The sequence below is a fragment of the Onychomys torridus genome, chromosome 22 (assembly GCF_903995425.1).
Source record: "Onychomys torridus chromosome 22, mOncTor1.1, whole genome shotgun sequence".
Taxonomy (NCBI): Eukaryota; Metazoa; Chordata; class Mammalia; order Rodentia; family Cricetidae; genus Onychomys; species Onychomys torridus.
The window spans coordinates 7,426,299-7,442,471 of record NC_050464.1 but is presented as its reverse complement, the minus strand read 5'-3'; the positions used below and the strand labels follow the sequence as shown (position 1 = coordinate 7,442,471).

The 16,173-nt window shown below is 46.0% G+C and overlaps 1 protein-coding gene across 1 annotated transcript; it reads right to left on the bottom strand.

Moving 5' to 3' along the window:
* Positions 1-4,781: 4,781 nt before the first annotated feature.
* LOC118572135 (oncomodulin) lies at positions 4,782-10,054 on the bottom strand. The gene is made up of 4 exons (XM_036171522.1): positions 9,994-10,054; positions 8,860-8,992; positions 8,221-8,330; positions 4,782-4,807 (listed from the first exon to the last, which is right to left on the bottom strand). Exons 1-4 carry the CDS (start codon positions 10,052-10,054, stop codon positions 4,782-4,784), a joined length of 330 nt encoding a protein of 109 aa, XP_036027415.1.
* Positions 10,055-16,173: the final 6,119 nt, after the last annotated feature.

Below are 16,173 nucleotides of genomic sequence, written 5' to 3'. Positions count from 1 at the left end.
TAGCCGTGGCCCGGAAGAGGTCGCTGCTGACCCAGAAGAAGAACCTGTCGTGTCCGTTCTTTTTCTGGTACGTCCGGGTAGACCCGGTTCCTGCGTATTCCTTGGGCTGTAGGGTTTCTCATGTTATTGGCTCTTGGATGTCTATCATAGCTAAAGGCGAAGACCCTGAATTTCAAGAGAAATATAACAGTGGATGGGTTTTTTGGTTTGTTTTTTAAAGACAGGGTTTCACTATGTAGCCATGGCTGTCCCGGAACTCACTCCGTAGACGAGGCCGGCCTCGAACTCACAGAGGTCCTCCTGCCTCTGTCTCCTGAGTGCTGGCATTAAAAGGTGTGCGCCATGGCTGCGGTATTCTTGAAGTGTGAAGAAGCATTTAGCGGAGCACATGCATGTGTATTGAAGTTTGGCCCATTTACATCTGTTTTGTTGTTTTGTTTGGGGGGTTGGTTTTTTCAAGAGAAGGCTTCTCCATGTAGCAGCTCTGGCTGTCCTAGAACTCGCTTTGACCAGGCTGGCCTCGAACTCACTGAGATCCACCTGCCTCTGCCTCCCGAGTGCTGGGACTAAAAGTGTGAGCCACCACATCCAGACAACAGCTGTTATTCTATTTTATTTTATTTGATACCTATTTATTTCTACTAAGGAGAGGGGTATGTCATGGCTTGTTGAAGTCACTTCTCCCCTTCAGCACCACATGAACTGGGTATGATGGTGCCTGCCTATAATTCCCACACTGATGGGGTGGAGGTAGGAGGATACTAAGTTTAAGCTCATCCTCAATAAATAGCACCTCTACTTATATTAGTTGTAAGCAATGGGCTATAAACAAAGGCAAAAATGTCAAAAATGTACCTTTCATGGACCTGAAGAGGAGGCTCAACAGTTAAGTGCATCTGCTGCTTTTACCGAGGACCCACATCAGGCAGTTCATAACCACCTGTAACTCCACCTCCAGGGGATCTGATGCCCTCTTCTGGCCTCCATGGGTACCAGCATGAATGTGGTACATATACACATAGAAAAATAAATAAATGCCTTTTTAAAAAAAAAAAAATCTACTGTAGTGGATAGGCATCCCAGCATTGGCCTGGAAGTTCCAACCCCCACTGAGGCTTCGGTAATGGTCACACCCACAAGGCGGGGCAGAGGAGGAAGCAGAAGACGAAGGATCGGGAAGAACTCACTCTCTTGGTTCCGGGACGCCGGACGCGAGAGGTGGACCGAGCAGAGTTCTCCAGAGAACGCCGCCGCCGGACTACCCTCTACCTTGCCAGACTCTGCGACCTACCCCTTCATTTGTAAGTTACCCCACAAAATAAACTTCCCTTTTAACTACGTGGAGTGGCCTTAATAATTCCACCAATAATCTACTCTACTACTGACAAAATAAAGCTGATGTTTTTGTAACAAGTGAAAACATGTAAATCTATAGTCTTCTTGGTGAATAAATTAGCAGGTCAAGTGGAAACTATCCTGTCGATTCCGATTTCATCAGCCTTCTTAAGTGTTTGCGAAGTAATCCCACACCCTAACAGTTGAAGAGGAGAGCTGGGATAGGTTTTTGCTTGAAATTGGATTCGTGAGCACTCATTTACACAACACTAACCTATAGTTGCTACACAGAACTGTGTAAACAGCAAATCAACAAGTATGTCCCAGCTTTGCTACATTTTCATTTTGATTCAGAAAGAACTATTTTGAAAACCCATAAGTTAGCTAGGCATGATGGCACAGACTAATAATCTTACATTTGGGATGTGGAAACTATAGGCTAGCCTAAGCTACATCGTGAGACCCTGTCTCAAAAAAGGTTTTGTTGTTGTTCCTTTAAATAAACAAAACAGGGTCTGGAATACCCCAGCCTGGCATCAAAATCATGCCACAGTAAGTGTATGGAGGTCAGCGGACAACTTTAGTCCATCCTGTTTGAGCAGGGTCTCTGCTGTTTTGCTGAGTACATAGCAGGCTGGATGGTCCACAAGCTCCTGGGGATCCTGGTCTAACTGCACAGCAAACACTTTAACCCGATCAGCTATCTTCTTAGCTCCCTCATTGCTTTTTTTCCATTGCTCCTCCTAAATAAAGACTATGAAATTAAGTTCCTAAAACCAAGTTTGAAGATTATATATGTAGAGTGTTTGGTATTTTGTTTGTTTGTTTGTTATAGCTTTGGGGTTTTTTTGTTTGAATCAGGATCTCAACTATGTAGCCCTAGCTGGCCTGGAACTCTCTATGTAGACCAGGTTGACCTTACATTCACAAGATTCATCTGCCTCTGCTTCCCCAGTACTGGGATTAAAGAGGTTTAAATTCTGGGGAGTCTATTTAGCATATGGGAGGCAGCATAGGCGGTCCCCAGACGATGCTAAGTATGGACACTGGGTTAAAAGTGTGAGATCCTGGGGGCTAGAGAGATGGTTCTATAGGTAAAGTGAGGACCTGAGTTCAGATCCCCACACCCAAGCAAAACGTTGAGCAGAGCACTGGGTGCTGTAATACCAGCACCAAGGAGCCAGAGGCGGACAGGCTTGCTGCCCAGCTTAGGCTAGCCTTATCAGCTCCAAGTCCAAGTGAGACATTGCCTCAGAAAATAAGGTGGAGAGAGACTAAGACATCTGACATTGATCCCTGTCTTCTACACACACACACACACACACACACACACACACACACACACACACACAGAATGAACTGTTAAACAAGCTCCTAAGCTCCTAGGAAAGTGCTCCAGGACTCTCAGGTGTCCTCAACTTCCAGGGTCAGCCAGAGACTAGCTTTAGGTGCCACTTGGAAAGCAGCCTAATGAGAAATTCCTGGCTCGAGACTCCCCAACCCTGTAACAAGGACCCTTGAGGCTAGCCTCAGTGTTGTCTCTTATGAGCCAGAAACATGGTGGCTGAGAAGTGGGTAGGGGTGGGGGTGGGGTTCATGCTAGAACAAGCTAATCTGAATGCTTGTTTCTCTGGGAGGAAAAAGCCAAAACAACTTCAAGCTGAGTCTGTTGTGTTGAGCTGTAACAGCAAACACTCTAGGCTGTATAAGCCAGTTCAGCTGTTTTGCCTTCTCTTATTAAAAAAAAAAATAAATAAATAAAAAAAAAAAAAAAATCTCGTACCCACCAGCAGAAAACAAATGTGTAAGGAGTAATTTTTAAATTAACATTTATTTATTGGCAGAGAGAGCACTGTGCCACAGCATGGCTGCAGAGCTCAGAGGATAATTCTCACCCTTTGCTGGCTGAGAAAAGATGTAGCCCTAGTTGGTCTCAAACTCCATACACAGCCAAAGCTGGTCTTGAATTTCTGACCCAAGTGTTTCCATCTCCTGAGCATTGGGATTACAGATGTGCACCACTATGTCTGGCTCATGTAAGAGTGATTTTATGCTGGCTAAAATCTCTCTGAAAAATATTAATTTCAGAGTTAGCTGGATTGCTGAGAATAAAATTCCCAGCAGGACAGTAATATTTATTTTCAACACTTACATGTTTTTAAAACCAGATTCCAAAACAAAACAAACAAAAACAATTCCCCTGTCCCCTCATGTACAATGCCAGTGTGGCTTACTCAATGTTTGAGGGCACTTGAGATCTTTGGAAAAAATCCTTGGTCCCTGCTTGCTTTGTTCCCATCACCTTGCTGAATTAAACAAACAAACAAACAAGCAAACAAACAAACAAACAAACAAGAACAAAACTACTCATTTGCAGAGGTGCACTGTTTTTGTTTTTTGTTTTTGGTTTTGGTTTTTTTGAGACAGGGTTTCTCTGTGTAGCTTTGGAGCCTTTCCTGGACCAGCCTTTTTAGACCAGGCTGGACTCGAACTCACAGAGATTTGCCTGCCTCTGCCTCCTGAGTGCTGGGATTAAAGGCGTGCGCCACCACTGCCCCGATAGCTGTGCACATCATTAATCCCTTCTACCTCTGAGGAAGTAGAGGCAGGTGGATCTTTGTAAGGTTAAGGCCAGCATAGTTTCCCTTTTTTAAAATTTTTTTGGAGCTGAGGATTGAACCCAGGGCTTTGTGCTTGCTAGGCAAGCGCTCTACCACTGAGCTAAATCCCCAACCCCAGCATAGTTTCTCATAGGGAGCTCCAAGCTAGCCAGGGCTGAATTTTGAAATCCTATCACAAAATAAAACAAAAACAAAACCTCTCATGATTAGTATTGTCAGGTTGGCAGGGTTTTGAATCACCATGGAAACAAACCTCTGGGCATGTCTGGGAGGAATTACCTAGATTAGGTTAATTGAAGTGGGAAGATCCACCACCAATGTGAGTGGCCCTGGGCTAGGGTCCTGGACCAGAGAAAAAGAGAAAGCAAGCTGAGAACCGGCACTCATCTCTCTCTGCTTCCTGACCAAAGATGCCATGTGACCAGCTGCCTCATGCTCCTGCCGCCATAATGGGCTATCCCTCTGCACTTTGAGTCTCAGCCTTAAGTTGCTTTTGACAGACATTTTTTCATGGCATGGAGACAAGTGACTAATACACCCATACATCAGCCAATGATGAGAAAGGATTTTATTGGGTGATTTTTTTTTAAAGGCATTGCCTGCCAGGGGAGACTTACAGAAGTCATCAGGACCTATACCCACCACCACCAAAGAATGAAGAGCCACAGACCATTGCATTTCCTCAAACAAGCAGCACATTGCAGAAGTGCTTCAGGAGGACTCAGGAAATTAGTTCGGGATAGGTTGGGGAGCTTCCTGATCCCAGGGCTTTGGAGACCTTCTGGTAGAATGCCCCTTCTGCTCTTTCTTCCATAGACTTGGGCTTTAAGAATGCACCATTTCCTGGAATTCTAGAATGGAAGAGGAGGGAACAGACTCAGTGTTTTGCAGATGTGCCGTCCCCTGGAGGATTCTGAAGAGAGAAAAAAAGAGATTAATAAGTTCTCAGAGAAGCCTGGTCCCCTTCATAACATGCCTAGAAGATACTGTGAACATCAGTGAGCATCAGAGGAGTTTGATGCATCCCATGCAGCCTTCTGCATTACTTTTTAGGTAGGATCTCCCCTAGCAGCTCCAGTTGGTCTCAAGTTGATTATCCTCCTGCCTCAGTCTCCAGAGTGCTGGTATTGCAGGTGCTTGCCAAATGCCTAGCTTTCTGTACATAATTTTTTGAGACAGGGTCTAATGTAGACTACTGGTCTCAAACTTTCTATATAGCCAAGGATGATCTTGAACTCCTGGCTCCTTATCCTCCTGCCTCCACATCCCAGGTGTGGGACCGCAAGCCTGTGCAACAACATGCACTGTTTCCTCTGCATAGTGTGTGTGTGTGTGTGTGTGTGTGTGTGTGTGTGTGTGTGTGTACACATATATGTGCAAGTGTGCAGGATGTGTATGTGTGCATGTGTGTGTGGATGCACATGTGTATACATGGGTGGAAACCAATGGTTGACATCAGAAGTCTTCCTCAGGTAGGGTCTCTCACTTGAACATAGAACTCACTGATCCATCTAATCTAGCTTGCCAAGGATCCAGGGATCCCTGTTTTCAGTTCTCAAGTGAGACCTGAGTTTGCAGGTGGGCCACCTGACTCTCCCGACATTTACATGGGTTCTGGGAATTTGAACTTTGGTTCTTACACTTGCATGGCAGATGATTTAGACCTGCTGAGCCATCCCCCAGCCCCAGGTATAATTGTATGTACCAAACCTCTTCATATCTACAGCCCCGTGGGTTAGAGCTCAGTTCAGCCATCTTTCTCCAGCAGTGAAGGAATTTGGTAAAATGGTTTACTATAAACATGTGACATGGTTTTGGTTCATTTCAGATAGACATGGGAGGTTTTCCTTCACTGTTCTGTAGCTGTATTATCCAATAGAGTAGAGCTTTAAACAGATTTTCCTCCACTGAGTCCAAACCTTGGTTTTCCTCAAAAGTTTATGTTACTAAAAGACAGATACCAATGATCTGAGAATCTTTTGTGTGCGAGAGAATGGGGTGTGTGTGTGTGTGCGCGTGTGTGTGTGTGTGTCTGTCTGTCTGTGTGTCTGTGTCTGTGTGTCTGTGTGTGTGTGTGTCTATGTGTGTGATATGTATAGTTGTGAGCCTATAGAGGTCAGAGAAGGATTCTGGGTATCCTGCTCTATCTATTACTTATTATTCTTCCCTGAACACAGGGTCTCTCACTGAACCTAGAGCTAGACTCAAAGATAGCAAGCCATAATGATTCCCTTACCTCCACTTCAGACAACACTGGGGTTACAGGTTTGTTTGTGGCCATGCCTAGTTTTTTACATGGGTGCTGGGATCTAATCTCGGGCCTTCAGGCCTGTGCAGCAAGCATTCTTACCCATCTAGCATCTCTCAAGCCCTGACACTAATAAACTGTGGATGGTGCACAGTAAAATTGAAAATGGAAATTTGCTTTATATTAACTGGCCCAACTTTTATCTATTTAGAATCTTTCAGGACTATAGCTTTTTGTAAATTAGCATTTTAAATTTGAGAAAGGGTCTTACTTCCATAACTAAGGCTAACCCAGAATTCATGATGTAGCCTGGCCTCAAACTAAACAGCTTTGCCAAACACTGGCATTACACACATGTACCACCAAGCCAGACTTCATGTGTTTAAATACATCAAGCTTCCTTTGTCTCAGCCATTTTGTCTAGGACCTATAAAAGCCTTGTGAACTCATGTGGTGAATTATAATAATACATTTCAGTTAGTACCTAAGGGCATGTGACATATGTTTGCAAAGCACAGAGCCAGGGAGGTGGCGGCAGGAGAATCAGGAATTCAAAGTCAGCTCCAGCTACATAAGTAGTTCAAGCCCAGCCAGGGCTATACCTGAGACCATGCCCCAAACAGACAAACAAATGTGCTTTAGCATTTCAGTTTCTCTAATTAACACTGCAGGCAGGACTCCCCTGTACCATCCTCTGAGTCATTGCCTAAACAGAAATGTAAGCAGCTTGACAAAATCAAGCATAAACAATCTTATGACATTTGAATATAGGACTCTGCGCATAGATGATGCCATGAATAGTAGTTGGCTTATTTGTCCTGGTGGTGGTGGTGGTGGTGGTGGTGGTGGTGGTGGTGGTGGTGTGTAAATACCCATGCATGAATGTGCACATGTACATGTAGTGACTAGAAGTTAACATCATTATTGGCCTCAATTGCTCTTCCCCTTTATTTTTTGAGACAAGGTCTCTCATAAAGACCTAGGCTCACTGATTTGGCTAGGGTGGGTGGTGAGTAGCCTCCCACTCCCCACTCTGGGATCTGTCTGTTTCCATGCTTCCCCTCTATCAGCTGCTGTTATCACTGATGCATGCCATCATGCCCAGCTTTTAACACAGCTGATGGGGATCTGAACTCAGGTCCTAATACTTGTGTGCCAAACACTATTGACTGAGCCTCCTCCCAGCTCCTGCCCTCTGTTTAATACATCCACTGGTGGGCAGTAAACTGGCCTTGTTTAAATCCTGGCAGACATTTCTTGTGTTATTTTCAAGCTGGACTAAAACACCTTGCAAATTGATTTGGAAGGCCAAGTGGTCAGCTAGTCCCTTAATCAGGGGGACCATTTTTTTCTAAGTCCATAGTTACTGACTAGTTCATAGTTATGTTGTATCATGTTACACAGAAGTGTGTATGTGTGTGTGTGTGTGTGTGTGTGTGTGTGTGTGTGTGTGTGTGTAGACAGAGTCTCACTCTGTAATCCTAGCTGGCCTTGAGCTCCTTCTGTAGCCCAGGCTGGCCTCAAACTCATTACAGTCCTCCTACCTCAGCCTCTAAAGTGCTGGGATTGCAGCCTCTAAAGTGCTGGGATTGCAGATGTCAGCTCTTGTCTTCCAGAATTGTGTGTGTACACGCATGGAGGTCAGAAGACATCTTTTGGAAGTTGGTTCTCTCCTCCCACCATGTAGGTGCCAGGGGTTGAACTCAGGTCACCAGACTTGGCAGCAAGAGCCTTTTACTCACTGAGCCATCACACCATCCCTATCCCAGAATTTGTGTGCATTGGGAGGTGGGCAGTGCTGGGTACCAAATTCAGACATGCTAAATACACGCTGGACTCGTGAGCTACATCCCCAGTGATACCACATGTTTATGCGCAATTGGCATGCTTGCCCGATCCCAGTTTTCAGGTAAAAAGACTGAATTTATCAGAACTCAGAAAAGGGGTTGAGCCCAGAAATCCCTTGGGGATCCCCTCTGCTGATGTGTCTTACACAACATGCAGGAGCAGACTTACCATCAGCTCCAATCTTCCCATCTCCATCATTGTCCGCTGCAGCCATCAGGGACTTGGTCTCTGACTCAGTCAGCTCTCTAGCATCACTCTGAAACTTCTGGAGGAAAAACCTACAGCACCACAAAAGGCTGGTGGCAAGTTCCTTAAAGACCTTGTGCTCTTTGCCCTCCCTCCTTTCTCCCTCCCTTCCTCCCCCACCCTTTCTCCTTGTCCCCTTCCTCCTCTTCGCCTTTCCTTTGAGTCCATGTATCTGACAGCCACCACAACATCAGTCAAAGCCTAGGTGGCAGAGCTCTGCTTTGCCATAGAAACCAATGCCAGATGTCTATGTTGAAGAGATTTGTCAAGTTTCATCTGCCAGAGGAAATCCCTTGAACAAATCGCTCTTTGTGCCTAGTCTTCAGTGCCACATTTAGTGCCCCGTGTGGGTAGAAGCATGGCCAATTTACATTCTGTAATGAAATGCAGATGAACATCCAGTGCCAGAGCTGGCCATTGTACTGAGCACGCAGGGTACCTTGCCCGGCCCCGTCCAGCCCCCCGGCCCCGTCCAGCCCCCCGGCCCCGTCCAGCCCCCCAGCCCCGTCCAGCACCCCCGGCCCTGTCCAGCCACGCCACATTGCTCAGGACGCAGCTTACTTGAGCTCCTCCCCGTCCAAGTATCCACTCTGATCACTGTCTATGAACCGGAAGACATCCTTCACTTGGCTGGCCGACATCTTGGAGAGGCCTGATGTCTGGAAGAACTTTTGTGGTTCAAAAGTGTCTGGGTCTAAAGAACAGAAAGGTAATTTCCCTATCGTCACTGAGCTACACGGATACTTGACTTTCTCGAGACTCAGAGAGCCAAGACTAGGTGGTCTGTGATGTCACCTTGTCCCCTCTGCCCCAGGTTGCCCTCTCCACTTGATTTTGCCCACCTCTCCTGGCTCTGCTCTGTGCCTTCCCCTATTTCTCCTCACTAAACAAGCTGCACACAAGTCTGTAGTACCGCGGGTATGGTTGGTGGAAAACATGGATTCTAACAGGCTCAAGAGAATAAGTGCACTGACTTACTCCTGTTTGTTTGGGGCTAGCCTGGACCCTAGTATTGAGCTCCAACCCCATCCTTTCTACTGGGGTTTGTTTTTTACCCCAGTATTGCAAATTGAACTCTGAGCCTTGTGCATGCAAGGCAAGTGCTCCACCACTGAGCTACATTCCTGGCTCCCACTGACTCTTTCTTTCAATCCTTTAGTAAATGTCTTTCCTCTTATGTAAACACAACCACATAGTAAGGTCTCAGAATCCCTATCATGTTAGCTGTCTAACTTATAGCAGTTCCACTAATGGATCCTGGAATCTTTCAGCAAAGTTCACATTTTACTCTTTGCTGCTTAGCTGCAAATGGGAATCCATGCCTGCTTTGTATCTCTCTTCAACTTTATTATTATTTTTGTTTGTTTGCCTGTTTTTGGGACAGGGTTCATGAGTCCAGGATGGCCTCAAGCTCCCTATGTAGCCAGCAATGACCTTAAACTCCTGATTCTCCTGCCTCCATCTCCCTAGTGTGAGGAATTCGGGTGTATATCACCTCTCTTTGCAATGAAGGGGGTGGAACCCATGTCTTCGTACATGCTAGGCAGGCCCCCTACCTCCAGATCTGCAGCTAAGGCCTTTTGTTTTGATTCTGAGACAAGCTCTCACTCTCAGTCCAGGCTTCCCTGGAACTTGCTGTCCTTCTGTTTCAGCCCCCAGGGTGCCACCACACCCTGCTCCTCCCGTCCCCTTCACCTTGGCATTCCTGCAGGGCTGCCGCGATGTCGTCAGCGCTGAGCACATCAGTGATGCTCATTTTCCACCTGGTCACACAGAATAAATGAGATGTGAGCAATAGCGATGGAGAAAATGGACATGCGGGAAGAACACACAGTCTCAGCCACTCGCCCAACCCTGTGTGTTTCTAGAATTTTAAAATGTGATAAGCACTTGTTGAGTGATAGGACAGAATACCCAGATGAACCCAGATACAGAAAATACTCCCAATATTCTTGACTCCATGATTTCTCCTGAATTCATTCCAAAATTAAAGTTTAAAAAAAAAAAAGGCCAAGATGGACTTGATGTGCATACCTGTAATCCCAGCACTCAGGAGGCAGGAGGATGGAGAGTTCAAGGACATCCTTGGCTACATAATGAACTCCAACCCAGCCTGAGCTACATGGCCCAGTCTTTAAATAATCTAAAACCAGATAAAAGTTATTTTCTTAAGGTCCAATCTTCCTGTAAAAATTACACTTATCTAATCAATCCGGATAGGCAGCTACAAGACATTTAGAAATTAACCATGTCATAAACACAACAGCTTTGTCGTGCATCAGTCAGACCCCTGCGAAAGGCTAGTCCTCCCAAGTACCAGCCAAGTTTATAAGAAAAGACTTCTGAGTAGAAAATCTGCAAATCTAATATAGTGCATGTAGAGAAGGAGATCTTGGGGTCTGGTAGGACCACCAGCTACTCACCAGTTTAGATTTAAAATCAAGAGGAAAGAGTTGTAGGAATAAGCAAAAGACAAACCTGATGGGCTTTTGCTGCCTTATATAGGATTGAAACCGGGATCGTTACAACCTCTTAGATTTCACATTCAAGGATCAAGTGTGTGTAGCTCAAGTGTCTTTACCTTAGTAATGAAACCATGCAAAGTCTCTTTCTCTCTTTTCTATTTATAGAAATGTGGGTAGAATCAGCCAATTAAAAGAAAAAAACCCTCAAAACCCCTTAACTAAGGTTTCAATTGTAAAGTGTGGAGAAGATGCTGGAGGCCTGAATGCCCAATTCTGTGAAGACTCCCCATATATTAGTAGTGGCTGTTTGGCAAGGTCTGTCTTTAGTGTGTGTGTGCACATGTGTGAGGCTGACATCAGTCTAGGAAGGAAAACTTCAAAAGTCAATGTCACCAAGGCCTTGGTTACATAATATTCTTTTTCTGTTTCTTTCTTTTTTTTTTCTTTTTCTTTTTCTTGTTTTTTCCGGACAGCGTTTTTCTGTATAGCCCTGGCTGTCCTGGAACTCACTCTGTAGACCAGGCTGGCCTCAAACTCAGAGATCCACCAGCCTCTGCCTCCCAAGTGCTGGGATTAAAGGTGTGAGCCACCACCACCCAGCACATAATTTTCCTACTAACATCTTGATTTGGACATTGTCTTGCTAAATCTGAAACCACACATGGCACAAAATGTGCCCGTGTTAATTTTTTTTTTTAAGATTTACTTATTTATTATGTATACAGAAGATGGCGCCAGATCTCATTACAGATGGTTGTGAGCCACCATGTGGGTGCTGGGAATTGAACTCAGGACCTCTGGAAGAGCAGTTGGTGCTCTTAACCTCTAAGCCATCTCTCCAGCCCTTGTGTTAACTTTTGTTCTTTGACATAGTCGTGTATTTCAGACTGACCACAAATTCACATGTACCTAAGAATGACATTAAACTTCTGACTCCTGCCTCCATCTCCAGAGCAGAGCACTGGGATCCTAGTGTATCCCACCATTCAGTGCTGGGCAAGTGCTCCACCAACTGAGTTCCATTCCCAGACCCAACATTTCTCTTTTTTTGATATGGTATGTTTCTGTGTTGCCCCAGGTAGGCTAGCAATCCTGCCTCAGCTTCCCAAGCTGATGGCATTATGACTATGTGGGTGTGGATATGTGTGTGTTTACACATTTGTGTGTGCACACACATGTGTACAGACAGAGGTCAATGTCCAGTATCTTTCTCAGTTGCCCTCCACTTTATTTTTTGAGAGTCTCTCAGTGAACCTAGTGCCCTAGGACTTAGCCAGACTGGCCGACAACTTCCTGGGCTCCTTGTGGCTCCCCCACCCAGTGCTGGGGATTAGAAGTGTGCCACCAGATCCAGCTTTTTGATATAGGTTCTTGTCCTCATAGGTGGGTCCCCATGCTTGTACAGCAGGCACTGCACCCCCTAAGCCATCTCCCCAACCCTCCTCACTTCTTCAAAGTGTGCATACAGGACAGTAGAGTCAGCATTGTGCAACAGAACTGAATAGCTTTTTTCATTTGAAAAACTGAAGTTCTCTATTGGACTTTAGGCCCTCCTGCCTCAGCCTTCTGAGTAGCTAGAATTATAGGCCTATACCACCAAATGCTGGATTCAAATTGGTTTATCTTTTTTAATACATTTATTTATTTTTATTGTATGCATCTGGGTGCTTTGCCTCATGTATATCAGTGTACCAGAAGAGAGCACTGAATTCCCTGGAACTGACGTTATAGACAGTTGAGAGCCATGTGAGTGCTGGGAACTGAACCTGGGTCCTCTGCAAAAGCAGCCAGTGCAGGTGCAGGTGCAGCCCAGGCTGGCCTCTTCAGCATTTGACTACCATTGTGTGCTGCTGTGGTCAGCAATTTTTCTGACAGAGAATGAAGATAATGGCCGGACACTGGTGCACACTTGTGATCCTAATGTGCAGGAGCCTGAGATAGGAGAGACAGCCTGAGGTACACATTGAGACCCTGTCTTTTTAAAACAAAAAGGAAAGGTCTAAAAGAGAGCTCAGTTGGCAGAGTGCTTTCTTCACAAGCAAGAGCAACTGATTTAACCTGCCTGAACTCACATAAGAAACCTGGGCATGGTGAGGAGCCTTGTAATTTCAGTGCTGAGGAAGCAGTGATGGGGGGAATCTATGGAGTTCACTGACCAGTCTAGCCTACCCTGTGAGTTAAAGGCCAGTAAGGGATCCTGTCTCACAAACATCTGAAGAACCACACTGAGGTTGACCTCTGGCTCCACATACACACAAAGAAAAGAAGAAAGTCATAGAGGGATCACCTAGTCAGAAGTGGGACATCCCGTGTGGCTGGTTTGGAGGGTATAGTATTTGCCCTACCTATGTTGGTCCTGAATTGGGCGTTAGTGCAGGGAGCAAATGTGGTCCTCAATGAGTGTGCATCATTTTTGTTGTTGTTTGTTTGTTGTTTTTGTTTTGTTTTGTTTTTCGAGACAGGGTTTCTCTGTGTAGCTTTGCGTCTTTCCTGGATCTCGCTCTGTAGACCAGACTGGCCTCGAACTCACAAAGATCCGCCTGGCTCTGCCTCCCGAGTGCTGGGATTAAAGGTGTGCGCCACTACACTCGGCGAGTGTACATCGTTTGACATAGATACAGCCATGCCAAGGACCGATGCCCCAGCCCCATGAGAGTGGCAAAGCCTTCCCCAGGTTAGGCTCAGAGGGATGCCAAACCTTCCTCTGGTCTTAGTGCAAATGTTGACAGTGTGTGCAGACAATGTCCACAGACCTTTCTCCCCTGGATGTTTATGGACTGAAGACTGCTCCCCTGCAGAGACAGCCCCACCTGATTAGCTAAACCTGCCCTCCTTCAGCTGTAAACAATAACCCCGCCTCCCTGGTTATCTCTATGCAATAACCCCGCCTCCCTGGTTATCTCTATGCAATAACCCCGCCTCCCTGGTTATCTCTATGCAATAACTCCCCTGGTTATCTCCGCAATAACCCCGCCTCCCTGGTTATCTCTATGCAATAACCCCGCCTCCCTGTTTATCTCTATTGCAATACCCCGCCTCCTGGTTATCATGCAATAAAACCCCACCTCCCTGTTATCTCATGATAACCCCGTACTCTGCAATAACCCCCCTCCCTGGTATAACCTCCGCCTCCCATCTCAATAACTCCGCTCCCTGGTTATCTCTATGCATAAACCGCCTCCCGTTACCTCTTGCTCCCACTCCTGGTTAATCTATGCAATAACCCGCCTCCCTGGTTTATTCTGACTTCCTAAATCTGTATGTAATAACCCCACCTCCCTGTTTATCTCTGTAATAACCCCACCTCCCCTGTTTCTGATTAATATGGCCTCCTATCAAGCCCAACCTATTCCTGCCGTACCATCTCCTAACCTCTATACTTCTCGTGTGCGCGCCTAGGATTCTTGAGTCATTAATCTCTGAGTAGATGTCGACGCACCCACCCCAATCCATCACTACTCGCCCTCGTCGTCACTTCCTATTTGTCTGACCGGTAATCAAAACCACCCAACCCTCCCTCCCAGAGGTGAACCTCGCAACCTATCCCTCTGTAACCGTCTACACACCAACCCCACACTCCTTCTTCTCTTGTGCTGTAGCCGCTAACCCACCTGGCCCCTCTTTGCATACCATTATCGTCGCTCTATAGCGCTACATTAGCCCCTGCTCCTACCGCTCGCTCAACTTCAACATTCTAAGCAATAAAACCTACATCCCGAGATACATCTCAACTATGCAGCGGGCTGCGGCTTCTCCATTCTCAAGCAATTCCCCCAACTCAACCATCCCCGATAACATCACCTAGCTTGTCTGTGTTCTAATGTATATCTCTGTCGTTCTCAATTCTCCTGACGATTTCACACATCACAGATATACTGTTTGGATGGTAGTCTACTCAGGCATTTACACACGACCAGCACGAGTCTGGTTGCAAGGCGAGGTGAAAGCTACAGCTTTGGATCGTATGCCACTCCAAATTCTGCCCAAACGCGTCCACGCCTCCTCCTCTAATTACTGAGATTTATATAATATTTCGCATCTCGTGCTGCACTCACTGCACTAGTAACAAAAATGGATCGACTACCACGGAGTCGGTTGCTACTTAACTATTATCCTGTCGTCGTTCATTCCAGACAAAGCCACTGAGCCGTACTCAAATCATGTCTGCATAGAAGGCTACGACCAAGACACACTGTCTAACTCAGTCAGTCTCATCCCTCCCCCAGCTTACGCTACGACTCGATCTGGCTTACTAATCGCCTCATATAACTCCGCATCACACTCGTCTGTAATCTGTGGACCCTCATCCGGCAGTGCTAAGAACGAGAAGATGCCACCACACTCATCCTAAAACCAGCAAAATTTGGGTTCAGTGAAGAGACACCCAAAGTCATCATCGGGCCTCCCCACAAGCACAGGCAAAGAATGACACACACAGAGAGAGATTCCTGTAATCTCAGCACTGGGGAGATAGAAGAGGAAGATCCATGGGGCTCATTGGCCAATCAGTGAGCTCCAAAGTGAGAGACCTATAAGGTGAAAAGTAATTGAGGTGGGGTGTAGTGCACACACATTTAATCCCAGCATTTGGGAGGCAGAAGGAGATTGTTTTCTGTGAGTTCCAGGCCAGCCAGGGATACAAAGTGGGACCCTGTCTCAAAGAGGGGCGGGGGAGTGCTCGAGGAAGACACTGATGTCAGCCTCTGTCTTCCACGAGCACACACAGAGCCAAGTTGATTCAGCTTGGCAGCTAGCCCTTGACAACAGACCCACCCCTAGCAACGTGTTTCTTAGGTCCCTTCTTGTTGCTGTGAAGACACCCTAGCATATAGCTCATGCCAGAAAAGTTTTGCCTGGCTCAGAGTGTGTGGTCATTATTAAATATATTCATCATGTCTTAAGCCTCTATTCAGGTAGCAGTGTTTGCTTTCTCCTTGTCAGGATATCTTTTGTCCTCTGTGTGTGGGAGGTTTTGTTTGATTTGGTTTTGGTTTTTCAGGTTTCTCTGTGTAGCGCTGGCTGTCCTGGAACTTGTTCTGTAGCCCAGGCTGGCCTCAAGTACAGAGATCCGCCTGTCTCTGCCTCCCGAGTGCTGGGATTGAAAGTGTGTGCCACCACCACCCAGCATGTGTTAAGTGTTTTGAGAGCAATTATGTGTCATTAATAAATTCTCATCTCTAAGAAGCAAAAACATCTCTGTAAAAAAAACTCACTGCTTTTTAGTGAATTCTCTAGTTAGCAGCAACAAAGATAACTCCCAGTGCTTAATAATTTAGCCTTTTAGGTGAAGTTCTCGTTAGAATAGGTCAAAAGCATGAATAATTCACAGATTTGTGAATCATGCTGGCCAGCTGTGCAAACACTGGCCAAAAAACACCTTCTGCACTTACAAAGAGGCTCAAGGCGTCTG

Bases quoted from the DNA above. Each gene is read 5' to 3' on its own strand.
- LOC118572135 (XM_036171522.1), bottom strand. From the start codon at position 10,054: ATGAGCATCACTGATGTGCTCAGCGCTGACGACATCGCGGCAGCCCTG. The intron at 8,993-9,993 runs GTGAAGGGGACG...TCTGTTCTTTAG, and splicing joins AGCCCTGCAGGAATGCCAAG to ACCCAGACACTTTTGAACCA. The intron at 8,331-8,859 runs GTAAGCTGCGTC...GTGGTGCTGTAG, and splicing joins TTGGACGGGGAGGAGCTCAA to GTTTTTCCTCCAGAAGTTTC.